This window comes from Oncorhynchus nerka, unplaced genomic scaffold, assembly GCF_034236695.1.
Source record: "Oncorhynchus nerka isolate Pitt River unplaced genomic scaffold, Oner_Uvic_2.0 unplaced_scaffold_1497, whole genome shotgun sequence".
NCBI classification, from domain to species: Eukaryota; Metazoa; Chordata; class Actinopteri; order Salmoniformes; family Salmonidae; genus Oncorhynchus; species Oncorhynchus nerka.
Genome location: NW_027039817.1, coordinates 86,662 through 103,807, shown reverse-complemented (window position 1 = coordinate 103,807; position 17,146 = coordinate 86,662). Strand labels below are relative to the sequence as shown.

Below are 17,146 nucleotides of genomic sequence, written 5' to 3'. Positions count from 1 at the left end.
ACACACGGAGGGAATGTTGTGTTTGTTGTTCACTATCTAATCATGGGGTTGTTCACTTGATGTCTTCATTTCAGAGAGACAAATAATCATGTTTTTTTTCCGCAAAATGCTATATATTTGCCTCACTCTCAAATGTTACCGACCGGAATATTGAGGCTATAAGGAGTACCAGTACTGAGTCAATGTGCAGGGTACCAGGTAGTTGAGGTAATAATGAGGCTATAAGGAGTACCAGTACTGAGTCAATGTGCAGGGTACCAGGTAGTTGAGGTAATAATGAGGCTATAAGGAGTACCAGTACTGAGTCAATGTGCAGGGTACCAGGTAGTTGAGGTAATAATGAGACTATAAGGAGTACCAGTACTGAGTCAATGTGCAGGGTACCAGGTAGTTGAGGTAATAATGAGACTATAAGGAGTACCAGTACTGAGTCAATGTGCAGGGTACCAGGTAGTTGAGGTAATAATGAGACTATAAGGAGTACCAGTACTGAGTCAATGTGCAGGGTACCAGGTAGTTGAGGTAATAATGAGACTATAAGGAGTACCAGTACTGAGTCAATGTGCAGGGTACCAGGTAGTTGAGGTAATAATGAGACTATAAGGAGTCCCAGTACTGAGTCAATGTGCAGGGTACCAGGTAGTTGAGGTAATAATGAGGCTATAAGGAGTACCAGTACTGAGTCAATGTGCAGGGTACCAGGTAGTTGAGGTAATAATGATTATATGAGGACCAGTACTGAGTCAATGTGCAGGGTACCAGGTAGTTGAGGTAATAATGAGACTATAAGGAGAACCAGTACTGAGTCAATGTGCAGGGTACCAGGTAGTTGAGGTAATAATGAGACTATAAGGAGTACCAGTACTGAGTCAATGTGCAGGGTACCAGGTAGTTGAGGTAATAATGAGACTATAAGGAGAACCAGTACTGAGTCAATGTGCAGGGTACCAGGTAGTTGAGGTAATAATGAGACTATAAGGAGAACCAGTACTGAGTCAATGTGCAGGGTACCAGGTAGTTGAGGTAATAATGAGACTATAAGGAGAACCAGTACTGAGTCAATGTGCAGGGTACCAGGTAGTTGATGTAATAATGAGACTATAAGGAGAACCAGTACTGAGTCAATGTGCAGGGTACCAGGTAGTTGAGGTAATAATGAGACTATAAGGAGTACCAGTACTGAGTCAATGTGCAGGTAGTTGAGGTAATAATGAGGCTATAAGGATTACCAGTACTGAGTCAATGTGCAGGGTACCAGGTAGTTGAGGTAATAATGAGACTATAAGGAGTATCAGTACTGAGTCAATGTGCAGGGTACCAGGTAGTTGAGGTAATAATGAGACTATAAGGAGAACCAGTACTGAGTCAATGTGCAGGGTACCAGGTAGTTGAGGTAATAATGAGACTATAAGGAGAACCAGTACTGAGTCAATGTGCAGGGTACCAGGTAGTTGATGTAATAATGAGACTATAAGGAGAACCAGTACTGAGTCAATGTGCAGGGTACCAGGTAGTTGAGGTAATAATGAGACTATAAGGAGTACCAGTACTGAGTCAATGTGCAGGTAGTTGAGGTAATAATGAGGCTATAAGGATTACCAGTACTGAGTCAATGTGCAGGGTACCAGGTAGTTGAGGTAATAATGAGACTATAAGGAGTATCAGTACTGAGTCAATGTGCAGTGTACCAGGTAGTTGAGGTAATAATGAGACTATAAGGAGTACCAGTACTGAGTCAATGTGCAGGGTACCAGGTAGTTGAGGTAATAATGAGACTATAAGGAGTATCAGTACTGAGTCAATGTGCAGGGTACCAGGTAGTTGAGGTAATAATGAGGCTATAAGGAGTACCAGTACTGAGTCAATGTGCAGGGTACCAGGTAGTTGAGGTAATAATGAGACTATAAGGACTACCAGTACTGAGTCAATGTGCAGGGTACCAGGTAGTTGAGGTAATAATGAGACTATAAGGAGTACCAGTACTGAGTCAATGTGCAGGGTACCAGGTAGTTGAGGTAATAATGAGGCTATAAGGAGTACCAGTACTGAGTCAATGTTGTGTTTGTTTAATATTGTTTTAGGACTATGAAAATGGACAAAATGATTAGCCTATTGATTATGAAAACAACAACAATAAATGGGAAAATGGGAGGAGAAATGACTAGAGACAGTGTTGTTTAACTCACTGACCAGGACCCATGAGTTCTTCTTACCTTTGTTCAGTAGAAAAGTCTCCCTCTCTAAACTGTAACGGTTGACTCATAGACCAGTCACTCTTCATGGACACACAGCTGGGAACAGGGGAGGCTGGTCTCTCCTGCTTGATTGGTCTTCAACACAACAGAGACAAACATTACATCTCTCATCTACTCTGAGCTCAGATGGGGAAACATAAGAAGAGTTTCACAAATAGAACTGACTTCTAGACGCTCGTTGCAGCGCGCGAGCAGTGTGTCATTTTTAAAAACGAAATTAATTTAGCGACGCGAACGTTGTAGTCAGTCTGTCAGCCCCGCTAAAAGGCTGGTGTCGTTACTCTGCCTTCTCCGGGGGCATGTTGAGGTAAATTTACTAACCGGGAGGGTTGAATTATGTAATTTATTGGAGGTCTGGAAGACGCACTCTCGAGGTTGTTTACTCACAATATCAGATATTAAGATGATTTCTTATAATGAATGTATACTGAGGTTGAGGTTCTGACTAGTGATTATTTACCCGGGGTTCAATACCTGCTATTGAGGCGCCCTGAAAATAATATTCAAAAGTTTGGTCCTTGGACACAGAGGGTTAAACACTAAAGTTACCGTCCATCTAGTGAAGAGAGGAGAACCGGACAGAGGTAGCCAGCATCCGTCAACGAGGAGAAGCCTCACCGGGATTTAACAGGTGGAAGAAACAACCGGGGAGCCGGTGATGATGTAGTGGTAGCTATGGTAACTAGGATGCTGCTGGTAGAGTAGCTAGCTAGCTTACCGAGCTGTACCGAATAGCTAGGATAACTAGGATGCTGCTGGTAAAGTAGCTAGCTAGCTTACCGAGCTGTACCGAATAGCTTGGCTAGTTAGCAGGTCGTTCGTCTGTCCCTCCTCTCGATGATGAATCCGGTGAAACACAAATTGAAACAAGGATAGAGAGTGAAAAGGATCTGGCTACACTCATACTGTCCCTGACCGTAAAGAAAAAAGCAAATTGAACAATAAACTTCGGTGTCTCAACACTGTAACAAACTCCATCGTTATTCCCCGAGATCACCTCAGTCCACTCTGCGCGTAACCGGCTTGGCGCCACACCGAACGTGGACGCGGACAGTTCTGTACGGGGACGCGGACAGTTCTGTACGCAATATTTAGGACACCTGGTGAGCTGTCCTAAGTAGTTAAGAGTTAACAGCAGGTGTCCTAAGTAGTTAAGAGTTAACAGCAGGTGTCCTAAGTAGTTAAGAGTTAACAGCAGGTGTCCTAAGTAGTTAAGAGTTAACAGCAGGTGTCTTGATAATACTATAGAATAATGCAGTGAGTCAGTGGTTCCTGCTCCACATGTAATTGCATTGTAGTAGTTAAAAGAATGTTTTATATTTCTATATGATCAATCCATTAATAATATAGACCAACATGCAACAGTATGTCTTGTGCTTTTGGCAATGATTTATGTATAATAATTATGTATAACAAGTGATACCATGTATGTCTGTGGCGGCAGGTAGCCTTGTGGTTAGAGTGTAGAGGTGGCAGGTCGCCTTGTGGTTAGAGTGTAGAGATGGCAGGTAGCCTTGTGGTTAGAGTGTAGAGATGGCAGGTAGCCTCCTGGTTAGAGTGTAGAGGTGGCAGGTAGCCTCGTGGTTAGAGTGTAGAGGTGGCAGGTAGCCTCGTGGTTAGAGTGTTGGGCCAGTAACCGAAAGGTTGCTAGATTGAATCCCTGAGCTGACAAGGTAAAAATCTGCCCCTGAACAAGGCAGTTAACCACTGTTCCTAGGCAGACATTGTAAATAACATCTGCTAACCATGTGTATGTGACCAATAACATCTGCTAACCATGTGTATGTGACCAATAACATCTGCTAACCCTGTGTATGTGACCAATAACATCTGCTAACCCTGTGTATGTGACCAATAACATCTGCTAACCATGTGTATGTGACCAATAACATCTGCTAATCATGTGTATGTGACCAATAACATCTGCTAACCATGTGACCAATAACATCTGCTAACCATGTGTATGTAACCAATAACATCTGCTAACCATGTGTATGTGACCAATAACATCTGCTAACCCTGTGTATGTGACCAATAACATCTGCTAACCCTGTGTATGGGACCAATAACATCTGCTAACCATGTGTATGTGACCAATAACATCTGCTAACCATGTGTATGTGACCAATAACATCTGCTAACCCTGTGTATGTGACCAATAACATCTGCTAACCATGTGTATGTAACCAATAACATCTGCTAACCCTGTGTATGTAACCAATAACATCTGCTAACCATGTGTATGTGACCAATAACATCTGCTAATCATGTGTATGTCACCAATTTGATTTATATCTGGGACTACATTTGTTTATGTGTTGGCTTTATGTGTTGTGTTTGTAAACTCCAGCTCAGATGATTGAGCTAAAAACCCTTAAAGTATCTGTCTAGTGTTTACAGGTTTATATGAAATCTGACCTAAAATGTATTAAAATATGAGTGAAATAGTTTTCCTTCTAATAATTGGTAATTAAGTTATTTATTTGTCATTTTTATTTAACCTTTATTTAACCAGGTTGGCCTATTAAGAACAAGTTCTCATTTACAACTGCGGCCTGGCCAAGATAAAGCAAAGCTGTGCGACAAAAACAACAATTTAGAGTTCCATGGATTAGCAAACGGACAGTCGGTAACACAATAGAAAGGGATTAGCAAACGGACAGTGGTAACACAATAGAAAGGGATTAGCAAACGGACAGTCAGTAACACAATAGAAAGGGATTAGCAAACGGACAGTGGTAACACAATAGAAAGGGATTAGCAAACGGACAGTGGTAACACAATAGAAAGGGATTAGCAAACGGACAGTCAGTAACACAATAGAAAGGGATTAGCAAACGGACAGTCGGTAACACAATAGAAAGGGATTAGCAAACGGACAGTCAGTAACACAATAGAAAGGGATTAGCAAACGGACAGTCAGTAACAAAATAGAAAGGGATTAGCAAACGGACAGTCGGTAAACTACAATAGAAAGGGATTAGCAAACGGACTGTCGGTAAACACAATAGAAAGGGATTAGCAAACGGACAGTCGGTAACACAATAGAAAGGGATTAGCAAACGGACAGTCGGTAACACAATAGAAAGGGATTAGCAAACGGACAGTCGGTAACACAATAGAAAGGGATTAGCAAACGGACAGTCGGTAACACAATAGAAAGGGATTAGCAAACGGACAGTCGGTAACACAATAGAAAGGGATTAGCAAACGGACAGTCGGTAACACAATAGAAAGGGATTAGCAAACTGACAGTCGGTAACACAATAGAAAGGGATTAGCAAACGGACAGTCGGTAACACAATAGAAAGGGATTAGCAAAACGGACAGTCGGTAACACAATAGAAAGGATTAGCAAACTGACAGTCGGTAACACAATAGAAAGGGATTAGCAAACGGACAGTAACACAATAGAAAGGGATTAGCAAAACGGACAGTCGGTAACACAATAGAAAGGGATTAGCAAACGGACAGTCAGTAACACAATAGAAAGGGATTAGCAAACGGACAGTCGGTAAATAATAGAAAGGGATTAGCAAACGGACAGTCAGTAACACAATAGAAAGGGATTAGCAAACGGACAGTCGGTAACACAATAGAAAGGGATTAGCAAACGGACAGTCGGTAACACAGTAGAAAGGGATTAGCAAATGGACAGTCGGTAACACAATAGAAAGGGGATTAGCAAACGGACAGTCGGTAACACAATAGAAAGGGATTAGCAAACGGACAGTCGGTAACACAATAGAAAGGGATTAGCAAACGGACAGTCGGTAACACAATAGAAAGGGATTAGCAAACGGACAGTCGGTAACACAATAGAAAGGGATTAGCAAACGGACAGTCGGTAACACAATAGAAAGGGATTAGCAAACGGACAGTCGGTAACACAATAGAAAGGGATTAGCAAACTGACAGTCGGTAACACAATAGAAAGGGATTAGCAAACGGACAGTCGGTAACACAATAGAAAGGGATTAGCAAACGGACAGTCGGTAACACAATAGAAAGGGATTAGCAAACGGACAGTCGGTAAATACAATAGAAAGGGATTAGCAAACGGACAGTAACACAATAGAAAGGGATTAGCAAACGGACAGTCGGTAACACAATAGAAAGGGATTAGCAAACGGACAGTCAGTAACACAATAGAAAGGGATTAGCAAACGGACAGTCAGTAACAATAGAAAGGATTAGCAAACGGACAGTCAGTAACACAATAGAAAGGGATTAGCAAACGGACAGTCGGTAACACAATAGAAAGGATTAGCAAACGGACAGTCGGTAACACAGTAGAAAGGGATTAGCAAATGGACAGTCGGTAACACAATAGAAAGGGATTAGCAAACGGACAGTCAGTAACACAATAGAAAGGGATTAGCAAACGGACAGTCAGTAACACAATAGAAAGGGATTAGCAAACGGACAGTCGGTAACACAATAGAAAGGGATTAGCAAACGGACAGTCGGTAACACAATAGAAAGGGATTAGCAAACTGACAGTAACACAATAGAAAGGGATTAGCAAACGGACAGTCGGTAACACAATAGAAAGGGATTAGCAAACGGACAGTCGGTAACACAATAGAAAGGGATTAGCAAACGGACAGTCGGTAACACAATAGAAAGGGATTAGCAAACAGACAGTCGGTAACACAATAGAAAGGGATTAGCAAACGGACAGTCGGTAACACAATAGAAAGGGATTAGCAAACGGACAGTCGGTAACACAATAGAACAATCTGTGTTCAGTGTGTGCAGATGTAGTACGATTAGGGAATTAAGGCAATAGATAGGCCATAGTGCCATAGTGGTGTTGGCTTTGGGGATGACCAGTGAACTATACCTGCTGGAGCGCGTGCTACAAGTGGGTGTTGCTATGGTGACCAGTGAGCTGAGATAAAGCGTGGCTTTACCTAGCAAAGACTTACAGATAACCTGGAGCCAGTGGGTTTGGCGGCGGAATGTGTAGTGAGGACCAGCCAACAACAGCATACAGGTCTCAGTGGTGGGTAGTGTATGGGGCTTTGGTGACAAAACGGATGGCACTGTGATAGACTGCATCCGATTTGCTGAGTAGAGTGTTGGAGGCTATTTTGTAAATGACAGTCGGTAGGCTAGTCAGTTTTACGAGGGTATGTTTGGCAGCATGAGTGAAGGAGGCTTTGTTGCGAAATAGGAAGCTGATTCTAGATTTAATTTTTGGATTGAGATGCTTAATGTGAGTCTGGAAGGAGAGTTTACAGTCTAACCAGACACCCAGGTATTTGTAGTTGTCCACGTATTCTAAGTCAGAACCGTCCAGAGTAGTGATGCTAGTCGGTTGGGTATCTGTAATTGTCCACGTATTCTAAGTCAGAACCGTCCAGAGTAGTGATGCTAGTCAGGTGGGCGGGTGCAGGCAGCGATCAGTTGAAGAGCATTCAGTTTTACTTGGGTATGAGTTAACAGAATACAACCTTTTAAAAGTTAGATTTTTAAAACCGTGTCTGTTTTGTGCCCTGGGATTTGTAGAACCTGTGTTTAACATTTTGAACACAAACACGCTATTTGTATCAATTATCAGGAGTATTTACTCTGTGATAGAAACCTGGTATATACCAGGAGTATTTACTCTGTGATTAGATACCTGGTATATACCAGTAGTATTTACTCTGTGCTTAGATACCTGGTATATACCAGGAGTATTTACTCTGTGATAGAAACCTGGTATATACCAGGAGTATCTACTCTGTGATTAGATACCTGGTATATACCAGGAGTATTTACTCTGTGATTAGATACCTGGTATATACCAGGAGTATTTACTCTGTGTTTAGATACCTGGTATATACCAGGAGTATTTACTCTGTGTTTAGATACCTGGTATATACCAGGAGTATTTACTCTGTGTTTAGATACCTGGTATATACCAGGAGTATCTACTCTGTGTTTAGATACCTGGTATATACCAGGAGTATTTATTTTTTCAGAAAATTATCTAAATTAGCTTTTATTATTTAAAGAAATTATGAAAAAGATTGGTGTTTTTTTCCACTATCTAATCACGGCATGGGGTTGTTCAATGACAGACATGCATTTGTTTAAAATCTATCACTTGATGGTTTCCTTTCAAAAAGAAAAAATAATCATGTTTTTTTCTTAAGTGCTACATATCTGTCTCACTCTCAGAGGAATCAGTAGTACTGCTAGGTTTTATACAGTAATAATATATATCTGCCTCACTCTCAGAGAAATCAGTAGTACTGCTAGGTTTTATACAGTAATAATATATATCTGCCTCACTCTCAGAGAAATCAGTAGTACTGCTAGGTTTTATACAGTAATAATATATATCTGCCCCACTCTCAGAGAAATCAGTAGTACTAATAGGTTTTACACAGTAATAATATATATCTGCCTCACTCTCAGAGAAATCAGTAGTACTGCTAGGTTTTATACAGTAATAATATATATCTGCCCCACTCTCAGAGAAATCAGTAGTACTAATAGGTTTTACACAGTAATAATATATATCTGCCTCACTCTCAGAGAAATCAGTAGTACTGCTAGGTTTTATACAGTAATAATATATATCTGCCCCACTCTCAGAGAAATCAGTAGTACTGCTAGGTTTTACACAGTAATACTATATATCTGCCTCACTCTCAGAGAAATCAGTAGTACTGCTAGGTTTTACACAGTAATAATATATATCATATATATCAGTCATACAGTCAAATGTAACAAATAACTGCATTTTTTATAAAGAACTGTACAAATGATACACGTGTGCCTCAGACCACTAGAACAGCTGAGTAATCTAACACCTGCCTCAGACCACTAGAACAGCTGAGTAATCTAACACCTGCCTCAGACCACTAGAACAGCTGAGTAATCTAACACCTGCCTCAGACCACTAGAACAGCTGAGTAATCTAACACCTGCCTTAGACCACTAGAACAGCTGAGTAATCTCACACCTGCCTCAGACCACTAGAACAGATGAGTAATCTAACACCTGCCTCAGACCACTAGAACAGCTGAGTAATCTAACACCTTAGACCACTAGAACAGCTGAGTAATCTAACAACTGTCTCAGACCACTAGAACAGCTGAGTAATCTAACACCTGCCTCAGACCACTAGAACAGATGAGTAATCTACCACCTGCCTCAGACCACTAGAACAGATGAGTAATCTAACACCTTCCTCAGACCACTAGAACAGCTGAGTAATCTAACACCTGCCTCAGACCACTAGAACAGATGAGTAATCTAACACCTGCCTCAGACCACTAGAACAGCTGAGTAATCTAACACCTGCCTCAGACCACTAGAACAGATGAGTAATCTAACACCTGCCTCAGACCACTAGAACAGCTGAGTAATCTAACACCTGCCTCAGACCACTAGAACAGCTGAGTAATCTAACACCTGTCTCAGACCACTAGAACAGCTGAGTAATCTAACACCTGCCTCAGACCACTAGAACAACTGAGTAATCTAACACCTGCCTCAGACCACTAGAACAGCTGAGTAATCTAACACCTTAGACCACTAGAACAGCTGAGTAATCTAACAACTGTCTCAGACCACTAGAACAGCTGAGTAATCTAACACCTGCCTCAGACCACTAGAACAGATGAGTAATCTACCACCTGCCTCAGACCACTAGAACAGATGAGTAATCTAACACCTTCCTCAGACCACTAGAACAGCTGAGTAATCTAACACCTGCCTCAGACCACTAGAACAGATGAGTAATCTAACACCTGCCTCAGACCACTAGAACAGCTGAGTAATCTAACACCTGCCTCAGACCACTAGAACAGATGAGTAATCTAACACCTGCCTCAGACCACTAGAACAGCTGAGTAATCTAACACCTGTCTCAGACCACTAGAACAGCTGAGTAATCTAACACCTGCCTCAGACCACTAGAACAACTGAGTAATCTAACACCTGCCTCAGACCACTAGAACAGCTGAGTAATCTAACACCTGCCTCAGACCACTAGAACAGCTGAGTGATCTAACACCTGCCTCAGACCACTAGAACAGCTGAGTAAACTAACACCTGCCTCAGACCACTAGAACAGCTGAGTAAACTAACACCTGCCTCAGACCACTAGAACAGCTGAGTAAACTAACACCTGCCTCAGACCACTAGAACAGCTGAGTAAACTAACACCTGCCTCAGACCACTAGAACAGCTGAGTAAACTAACACCTGTCTCAGACCACTAGAACAGCTGAGTAAACTAACACCTGCCTCAGACCACTAGAACAGATGAGTAATCTAACACCTGCCTCAGACCACTAGAACAGCTGAGTAAACTAACACCTGCCTCAGACCACTAGAACAGCTGAGTAATCTAACACCTGCCTCAGACCACTAGAACAGCTGAGTAATCTAACACCTGCCTCAGACCACTAGAACAGCTGAGTAATCTAACACCTGCCTCAGACCACTAGAACAGCTGAGTAAACTAACACCTGCCTCAGACCACTAGAACAGCTGAGTAATCTAACACCTGCCTCAGACCACTAGAACAGCTGAGTAAACTAACACCTGTCTCAGACCACTAGAACAGCTGAGTAAACTAACACCTTAGACCACTAGAACAGCTGAGTAAACTAACACCTGTCTCAGACCACTAGAACAGCTGAGTAAACTAACACCTGCCTCAGACCACTAGAACAGCTGAGTAAACTAACACCTGCCTCAGACCACTAGAACAGCTGAGTAAACTAACACCTGCTTCAGACCACTAGAACAGCTGAGTAATCTACCACCTGCCTCAGACCACTAGAACAGCTGAGTAAACTAACACCTGCCTCAGACCACTAGAACAGATGAGTAATCTAACACCACTCGTAGATCATCTGAGTGAGTCGTTAGATTATTTTTTGCCCTTCCGCATGACTTTATACACAGAAGATCTCTGCTAAACATAGAATCACATGGTTTATCCGTCTCTCTGTGACACCGATAAATTCAGAACAAAGTTGACAATGTCTTTACAATTGATTCAAACAAGGGACTTCTACAAATTTGCTTCAAATGAAAACCGAGATGACTGCATTAAACCATGAACTGGCTTTAGGCCTATTTCAATCATATTGTTCAATATATTGAGTTCTATTTTGCTACTTGTAGGCTACTCTGTAATTTGTCTCAATATATTTAATGATGTGTAACATGAACACAATGATGTGCCAAATCTGGGATTTAGTGCATTTTAATTGGGTAAGCATTAGACTAAACCTCCTCAATACTTGAAGCCATAGGTGATAATAGAAGCTGATCTGTGGTCAGTATTGTGACATAATTATAATGTTAAGCAAAGATTTGAATGGAGAAAACTGATCTGAGAGCAGCGTTCCCTTTCTTCCCGTCCTATCAGTATTGATAAATGCTCCGCCAGACCTGATACCTTGTTGTGCTGCTGATCCTGTTTGTACTGGTCTGACTGAGGATGTGGAACCTGTTCACCAGACGTGATACATTGTACCTTGTAAAAAAAAACAAAGGAAATAGTAAGACAAAACAACAATAATGAGACTATAAGGAGTCAATGTGCAGGGTACCAGGTAGTTGAGGTAATAATGAGACTATAAGGAGTACCAGTACTGAGTCAATGTGCAGGGTACCAGGTAGTTGAGGTAATAATGAGACTATAAGGAGAACCAGTACTGAGTCAATGTGCAGGGTACCAGGTAGTTGAGGTAATAATGAGACTATAAGGAGTACCAGTACTGAGTCAATTTGCAGGGTACCAGGTAGTTGAGGTAATAATGAGACTATAAGGAGTACCAGTACTGAGTCAATGTGCAGGGTACCAGGTAGTTGAGGTAATAATGAGACTATAAGGAGTACCAGTACTGAGTCAATGTGCAGGGTACCAGGTAGTTGAGATAATAATGAGACTATAAGGAGAACCAGTACTGAGTCAATGTGCAGGGTACCATTTAGTTGAGGTAATAATGAGACTATAAGGAGTACCAGTACTGAGTCAATGTGCAGGGTACCAGGTAGTTGAGGTAATAATGAGGCTATAAGGAGAACCAGTACTGAGTCAATGTGCAGGGTACCAGGTAGTTGAGGTAATAATGAGGCTATAAGGAGAACCAGTACTGAGTCAATGTGCAGGGTACCAGGTAGTTGAGGTAATAATGAGACTATAAGGAGTACCAGTACTGAGTCAATGTGCAGGGTACCAGGTAGTTGAGGTAATAATGAGACTATAAGGAGTACCAGTACTGAGTCAATGTGCAGGGTACCAGGAAGTTGAGGTAATAATGAGGCTATAAGGAGAACCAGTACTGAGTCAATGTGCAGGGTACCAGGTAGTTGAGGTAATAATGAGGCTATAAGGAGAACCAGTACTGAGTCAATGTGCAGGGTACCAGGTAGTTGAGGTAATAATGAGGCTATAAGGAGTACCAGTACTGAGTCAATGTGCAGGGTACCAGGTAGTTGAGGTAATAATGAGACTATAAGGAGAACCAGTACTGAGTCAATATGCAGGGTACCAGGTAGTTGAGGTAATAATGAGGCTATAAGGAGTACCAGTACTGAGTCAATGTGCAGGGTACCAGGTAGTTGAGGTAATAATGAGACTATAAGGAGTACCAGTACTGAGTCAATGTGCAGGGTACCAGGTAGTTTAGGTAATTGAGGTAATAGCCACATGTAGGTAGGGGTATAAGTGACTAGGCAATAGGGATAGAGATTACATCTCCTCATCCAGGGAGTTCAGACACACACACACACACACACACACAGGGAGGGAATGTTGTGTTTGTTTAATATTGTTTTAGGACTATGAAAATGGACAAAATGATTAGCCTATGGATTATGAAAACAACAACAATAAATGGGAAAATGGGAGGAGAAATTACTAGAGACAGTGTTGTTTAACTCACTGACCAGGACCCATGAGTTCTTCTTACCTTTGTTCAGTAGAAAAGTCTCCCTTTCTAAACTCTATAGGTTCCATCATAGACTGGTCACTCTTCATGGACACACAGCTGGGAACAGGGGAGGCTGGTCTCTCCTGCTTGATTGGACTTCAACACAACAGAGACAAACATTACATCTCTCATCTACTAAATGTATGGTGTTTTTGGTTTATGTCAGTTTCAATGTTTGTTACACTATAAATGGTTATTTAATGGTAAAATGAACTAGAAGTAAAATGAACTAGAAAATGTTATATTTTGCAATTCTGAGTAATTACTAGTTTAGTAAGGAATTAAACATTATTCAGTACTACTGCAGTTGCTACATAATTCCAATAGATGGCAGCAGAAGACCACAAATGACATTTCAGAAGATCAGTTTAGTTTTCTCCCTGGATACACCACCAGTCCCCCTCACAGGAAAACTCCTGTGTGCTTCTTCCTGTCACAGGAAATGTTCCCTCCACTAGTACATTCATTGTCAATTCATCAACCAGCATCGACCCGCTGTAAGGAATTGCTATTTCGTATGCAGGTGACTAACTTACTGCTAATTACATGGCTACAACTCACAGTAAAGCCTGTGGGGTCCCCTACAGGATAGCTCCCACATTACACACATAATCTCCCTTTTAAACAAACACTGTGTGCCCGAAGAAGATTCTACGATGACGGACAGACAACTGAGCCAATGGCAGAAGACTACAACCAGCTGAACCAATCCGGAGATCCGATCTTCCTAGGGTCAACCTACTTTCTGTGACGTATATAAGAGCTGTGCTGACTGTTTACGCTCTCTGCCTGCTGTTCCAACACGAACTAACGGAAGAGCCGTAATTACGTTGTACTACATATTTTCACACTGAATAAACTGTTTACTTGTCATAAAATTTACCACTTAGTCTGAATCGATCCTTGACCGGCTCACCCATCTACACATTTAATTTCTAACAGAACTTGGTAGCAGAGGATGGTTAACTAACGGTCCAGTCGAAGTGAGCAGATTGGGTGTGAGAGAGTGGGTGAGCGCGTGGAAAGGACGATTCAAGGAGGACGAGTGATGATTTTCGCTGGGTGGACAACAATTCTGCTCAACTCGGGAAACTGATCTAAAGGTGCACCATAAATAAGGTAAGCAAAACCTGTTAAATCAAACTTTGCATATTGTCGTATAGTCTGCCTAAATTTTGATCAGTATTTCCGAGTAAGTATGAATTCTTGTGTAAATTTATACATTTGCTGACGAGTCGAAAAGAACAGTGTAGTGAAGATATGTAGGTACGAGCCAGCGACGGCTGGTGTGATATAAATCATTGATGAGATATCAGTAAGGGGATAGCTGATTACTATTCATTAAATCTGGCGCCGAGGGGATAGATTGTGTAATTTTGTCCCGTGACCCGGTCAGCGCAGTCTGATAGCTTTCAATGATGAGAGATCACTTAAAGGCCTAAAAAGTTCCAATAGGGATCGGACATATATTAAATTCAGTTCCGATAGGGGTTGGACATGTGTGTATTAATTCTGATAGGGGTTAGTGTGATATAAATCAGGAATAGAGATCGGTAAGGGGATAGTTAATTACTATTCATTAAATCTGGCACCGAGGGGGGAAAGTGTCATTTTCTCCTGCGACCCGGCACGGCACAGTCCGATAGAAATTCACTGATAAGGATCGGCTTTCAGGGGTCAGAGAGATAACGTGTATTAATTTTGATATTGTTAATTCGATAGGGGTCAGTAGGGATTAGAGTTGGATTCTAGAGTTGAATTCTATCCAGTAAATCCGCTTAGTTCGGTCTGATAGGGGTCGATTAATAAGAAATCAGAGATATAACCTGTAATTGTGTGTTTTGTCTTGTTTTGTCTATTTGTAACTGTTTAAATGAAAATGAAAGGTGGTTGTAATTGTTTCCATTAAGATTGTTGGTGGTCACATAGAGAGAGAGAGATAGAATCATATAATAAGGATTATTGGATAAATCCGAAACTTCTATATTGTATGTATCAATGACTTCTGTGTTGGATGTATAATCAGGAATGAAATGACTGATGTATAATTGAAATAATATCTGAACATAATATTTGAAAGTTGAGACTAATTAGTCGAATAGATCCCTTGGTTGTGCGCTCCACAAATCCCATACCGACTCATGCGTTTTTCTCGAACTAAAACATACAAAGGAGAAGCTCAGAGATAAGACAGAGCACGTGTAGCAGTGTCTCTTCAGTATATCGTGGGTATTAATCAACGTCGGGCGAAGTATATGCTAACTATATTCAGATAGAAGGAGAGGATTACGATTAAAACTACGATTAAATTCCGATTGAATTAAATTTAATTACGACTAAAGCAAATTCACAATGGCGACCCCCAATACTCCAAAACTGAGGTTTAATGAGTTTTTAGAACAAAAAATAGAATATAGATCAGGGGGAAAGGGACAATGGAAGCACATGAAGAAAGTTTGGGAGGGTTTAAAGCTAAAATGGACACAGGAAGGTCATTTAGGAGGAGGACCGCCATCCGCAGTTCAGCTGAAAACAATGGAATGTGGGTTAAAAGAGACGTTGCAGGAAGCTAGAGAGAAAGAGACAGAAAAGAACAAAATTCAAGTATTTAAGAAAGAAGGGTCAGATACGAAGGGAGCGAGATTAATGAGAATCCTAATTGAGGGAAAACTTTGGGCGTTTAAATTAGTGCTATTTTCTGTTGTTCAGATGCCGGAGTAACAAATACAGATAACTGTAAATTGGGTCTATTTGCGGAGAATCTCAGTTCCATAGCATTGGTGGTTCAGTGGTGGAGTTCTCGCCTGACACGTGGGAGGCCGGGGTTCGGTTCCCAGCTGAGGTGTAAAGAATAGTTATATATGTCTGAGTCTTTGGTTGTAATTGAACTGGTTGTTTTGCAGAGAAAGTTATAGTCACTAGTATTGGTATAAGATATAAACTGAACGTTTTAAATAGTTTGTTTGGTTCAAATTGAAAGACTAATTCATTCAACTTAATATAAGAACGGAGATTTTGATGCAAGGCGATGTCTGTTCACTAAATGATTTGTTGGGAATAATACATTGGGAAAAGAGTCGTAATTAAAATGCTAATTCAAAGACGAGACAGTAACTTAAATCAAATTAATTCTGAATAATAACGAGGGAACAATTACGATAGATTTGTGTCCATCGAAATGTTTTTATAAGATTAGCGAATTGAGAGATGTTGATTGATGTTGTAAACTCTAAATCAGGATTCAACAGATGTGATAAATTAGGTTTGGTTTATCGAACCCGAAATACTGTTGCAGAAAGCCAACCATTATTTACAATGAGTTGAAAATCGTTGTGAAATGAGTCAAGATTGAGCGCTTGTTGATGACATCACTAGCGAGGTTTCCGTCGCCACGGAAATGATGTCTTGACTGGGGGTGACAGAGAAAATGGTTAGTGTCCTTTAAAAGGAGTATGTAAATCGTCAGGAAAGATGCTAAAAACTAGCAGCTGATTCGCTGGGTGGGTATCATTGATTTGTGGCGTTTATTTGGACTGTAATTGGGCCGTGAGAGAGAGGGATTGGATGTCTGAGTCATAAAACATCGTGATGGTGGATTCTGATGGTTGTTGATTCTTGGTTTGATCGTTTGAATAGCACCAGTGAATTTGAGCACTGTTTCCATTATGTGGAACGGTGTCAGGGTATTAATGGTGAAAAGCAACCTCTATGGTAAAACATTGTACATGTTTCGGTAAACTAGCGAGGTTGAATTTGGTTATTTGAACATTTCCCTTGATACGTAGACATACGTAACAGGGGCAAGTTGTTTTTCCTTGAGGAACACGCAGATGGTGTTTTGTTTTATTGAGATGTAAATGTGAGTTGAAGGAGCCAAGGGAAAATACGATATTTTTATTAAATATCAGGGATTATAATCTTGGGGAGAATGAGGCCA

General features: G+C 41.1%; 1 protein-coding gene across 2 annotated transcripts in view; it reads right to left on the bottom strand.

Annotated features, from left to right (window-relative positions):
• Positions 1-1,991: 1,991 nt before the first annotated feature.
• LOC135568546 (uncharacterized) overlaps positions 1,992-17,146 on the bottom strand; it is a 72,709-nt gene continuing 57,554 nt past the window's right edge. Inside the window, exons 5-7 of one of the 2 annotated variants that reach the window (XM_065015343.1) lie at positions 13,189-13,305; positions 11,670-11,747; positions 1,992-2,330 (exon numbers count right to left, since the gene is read on the bottom strand). In XM_065015343.1, coding sequence (XP_064871415.1) covers positions 2,210-2,330; positions 11,670-11,747; positions 13,189-13,305 — 316 coding nt within the window. In that variant the 3' untranslated portion in view covers positions 1,992-2,209. The remainder of the gene's footprint in view (positions 2,331-11,669; positions 11,748-13,188; positions 13,306-17,146) is intronic. The other variant, XR_010462676.1, reaches the window with a different exon arrangement.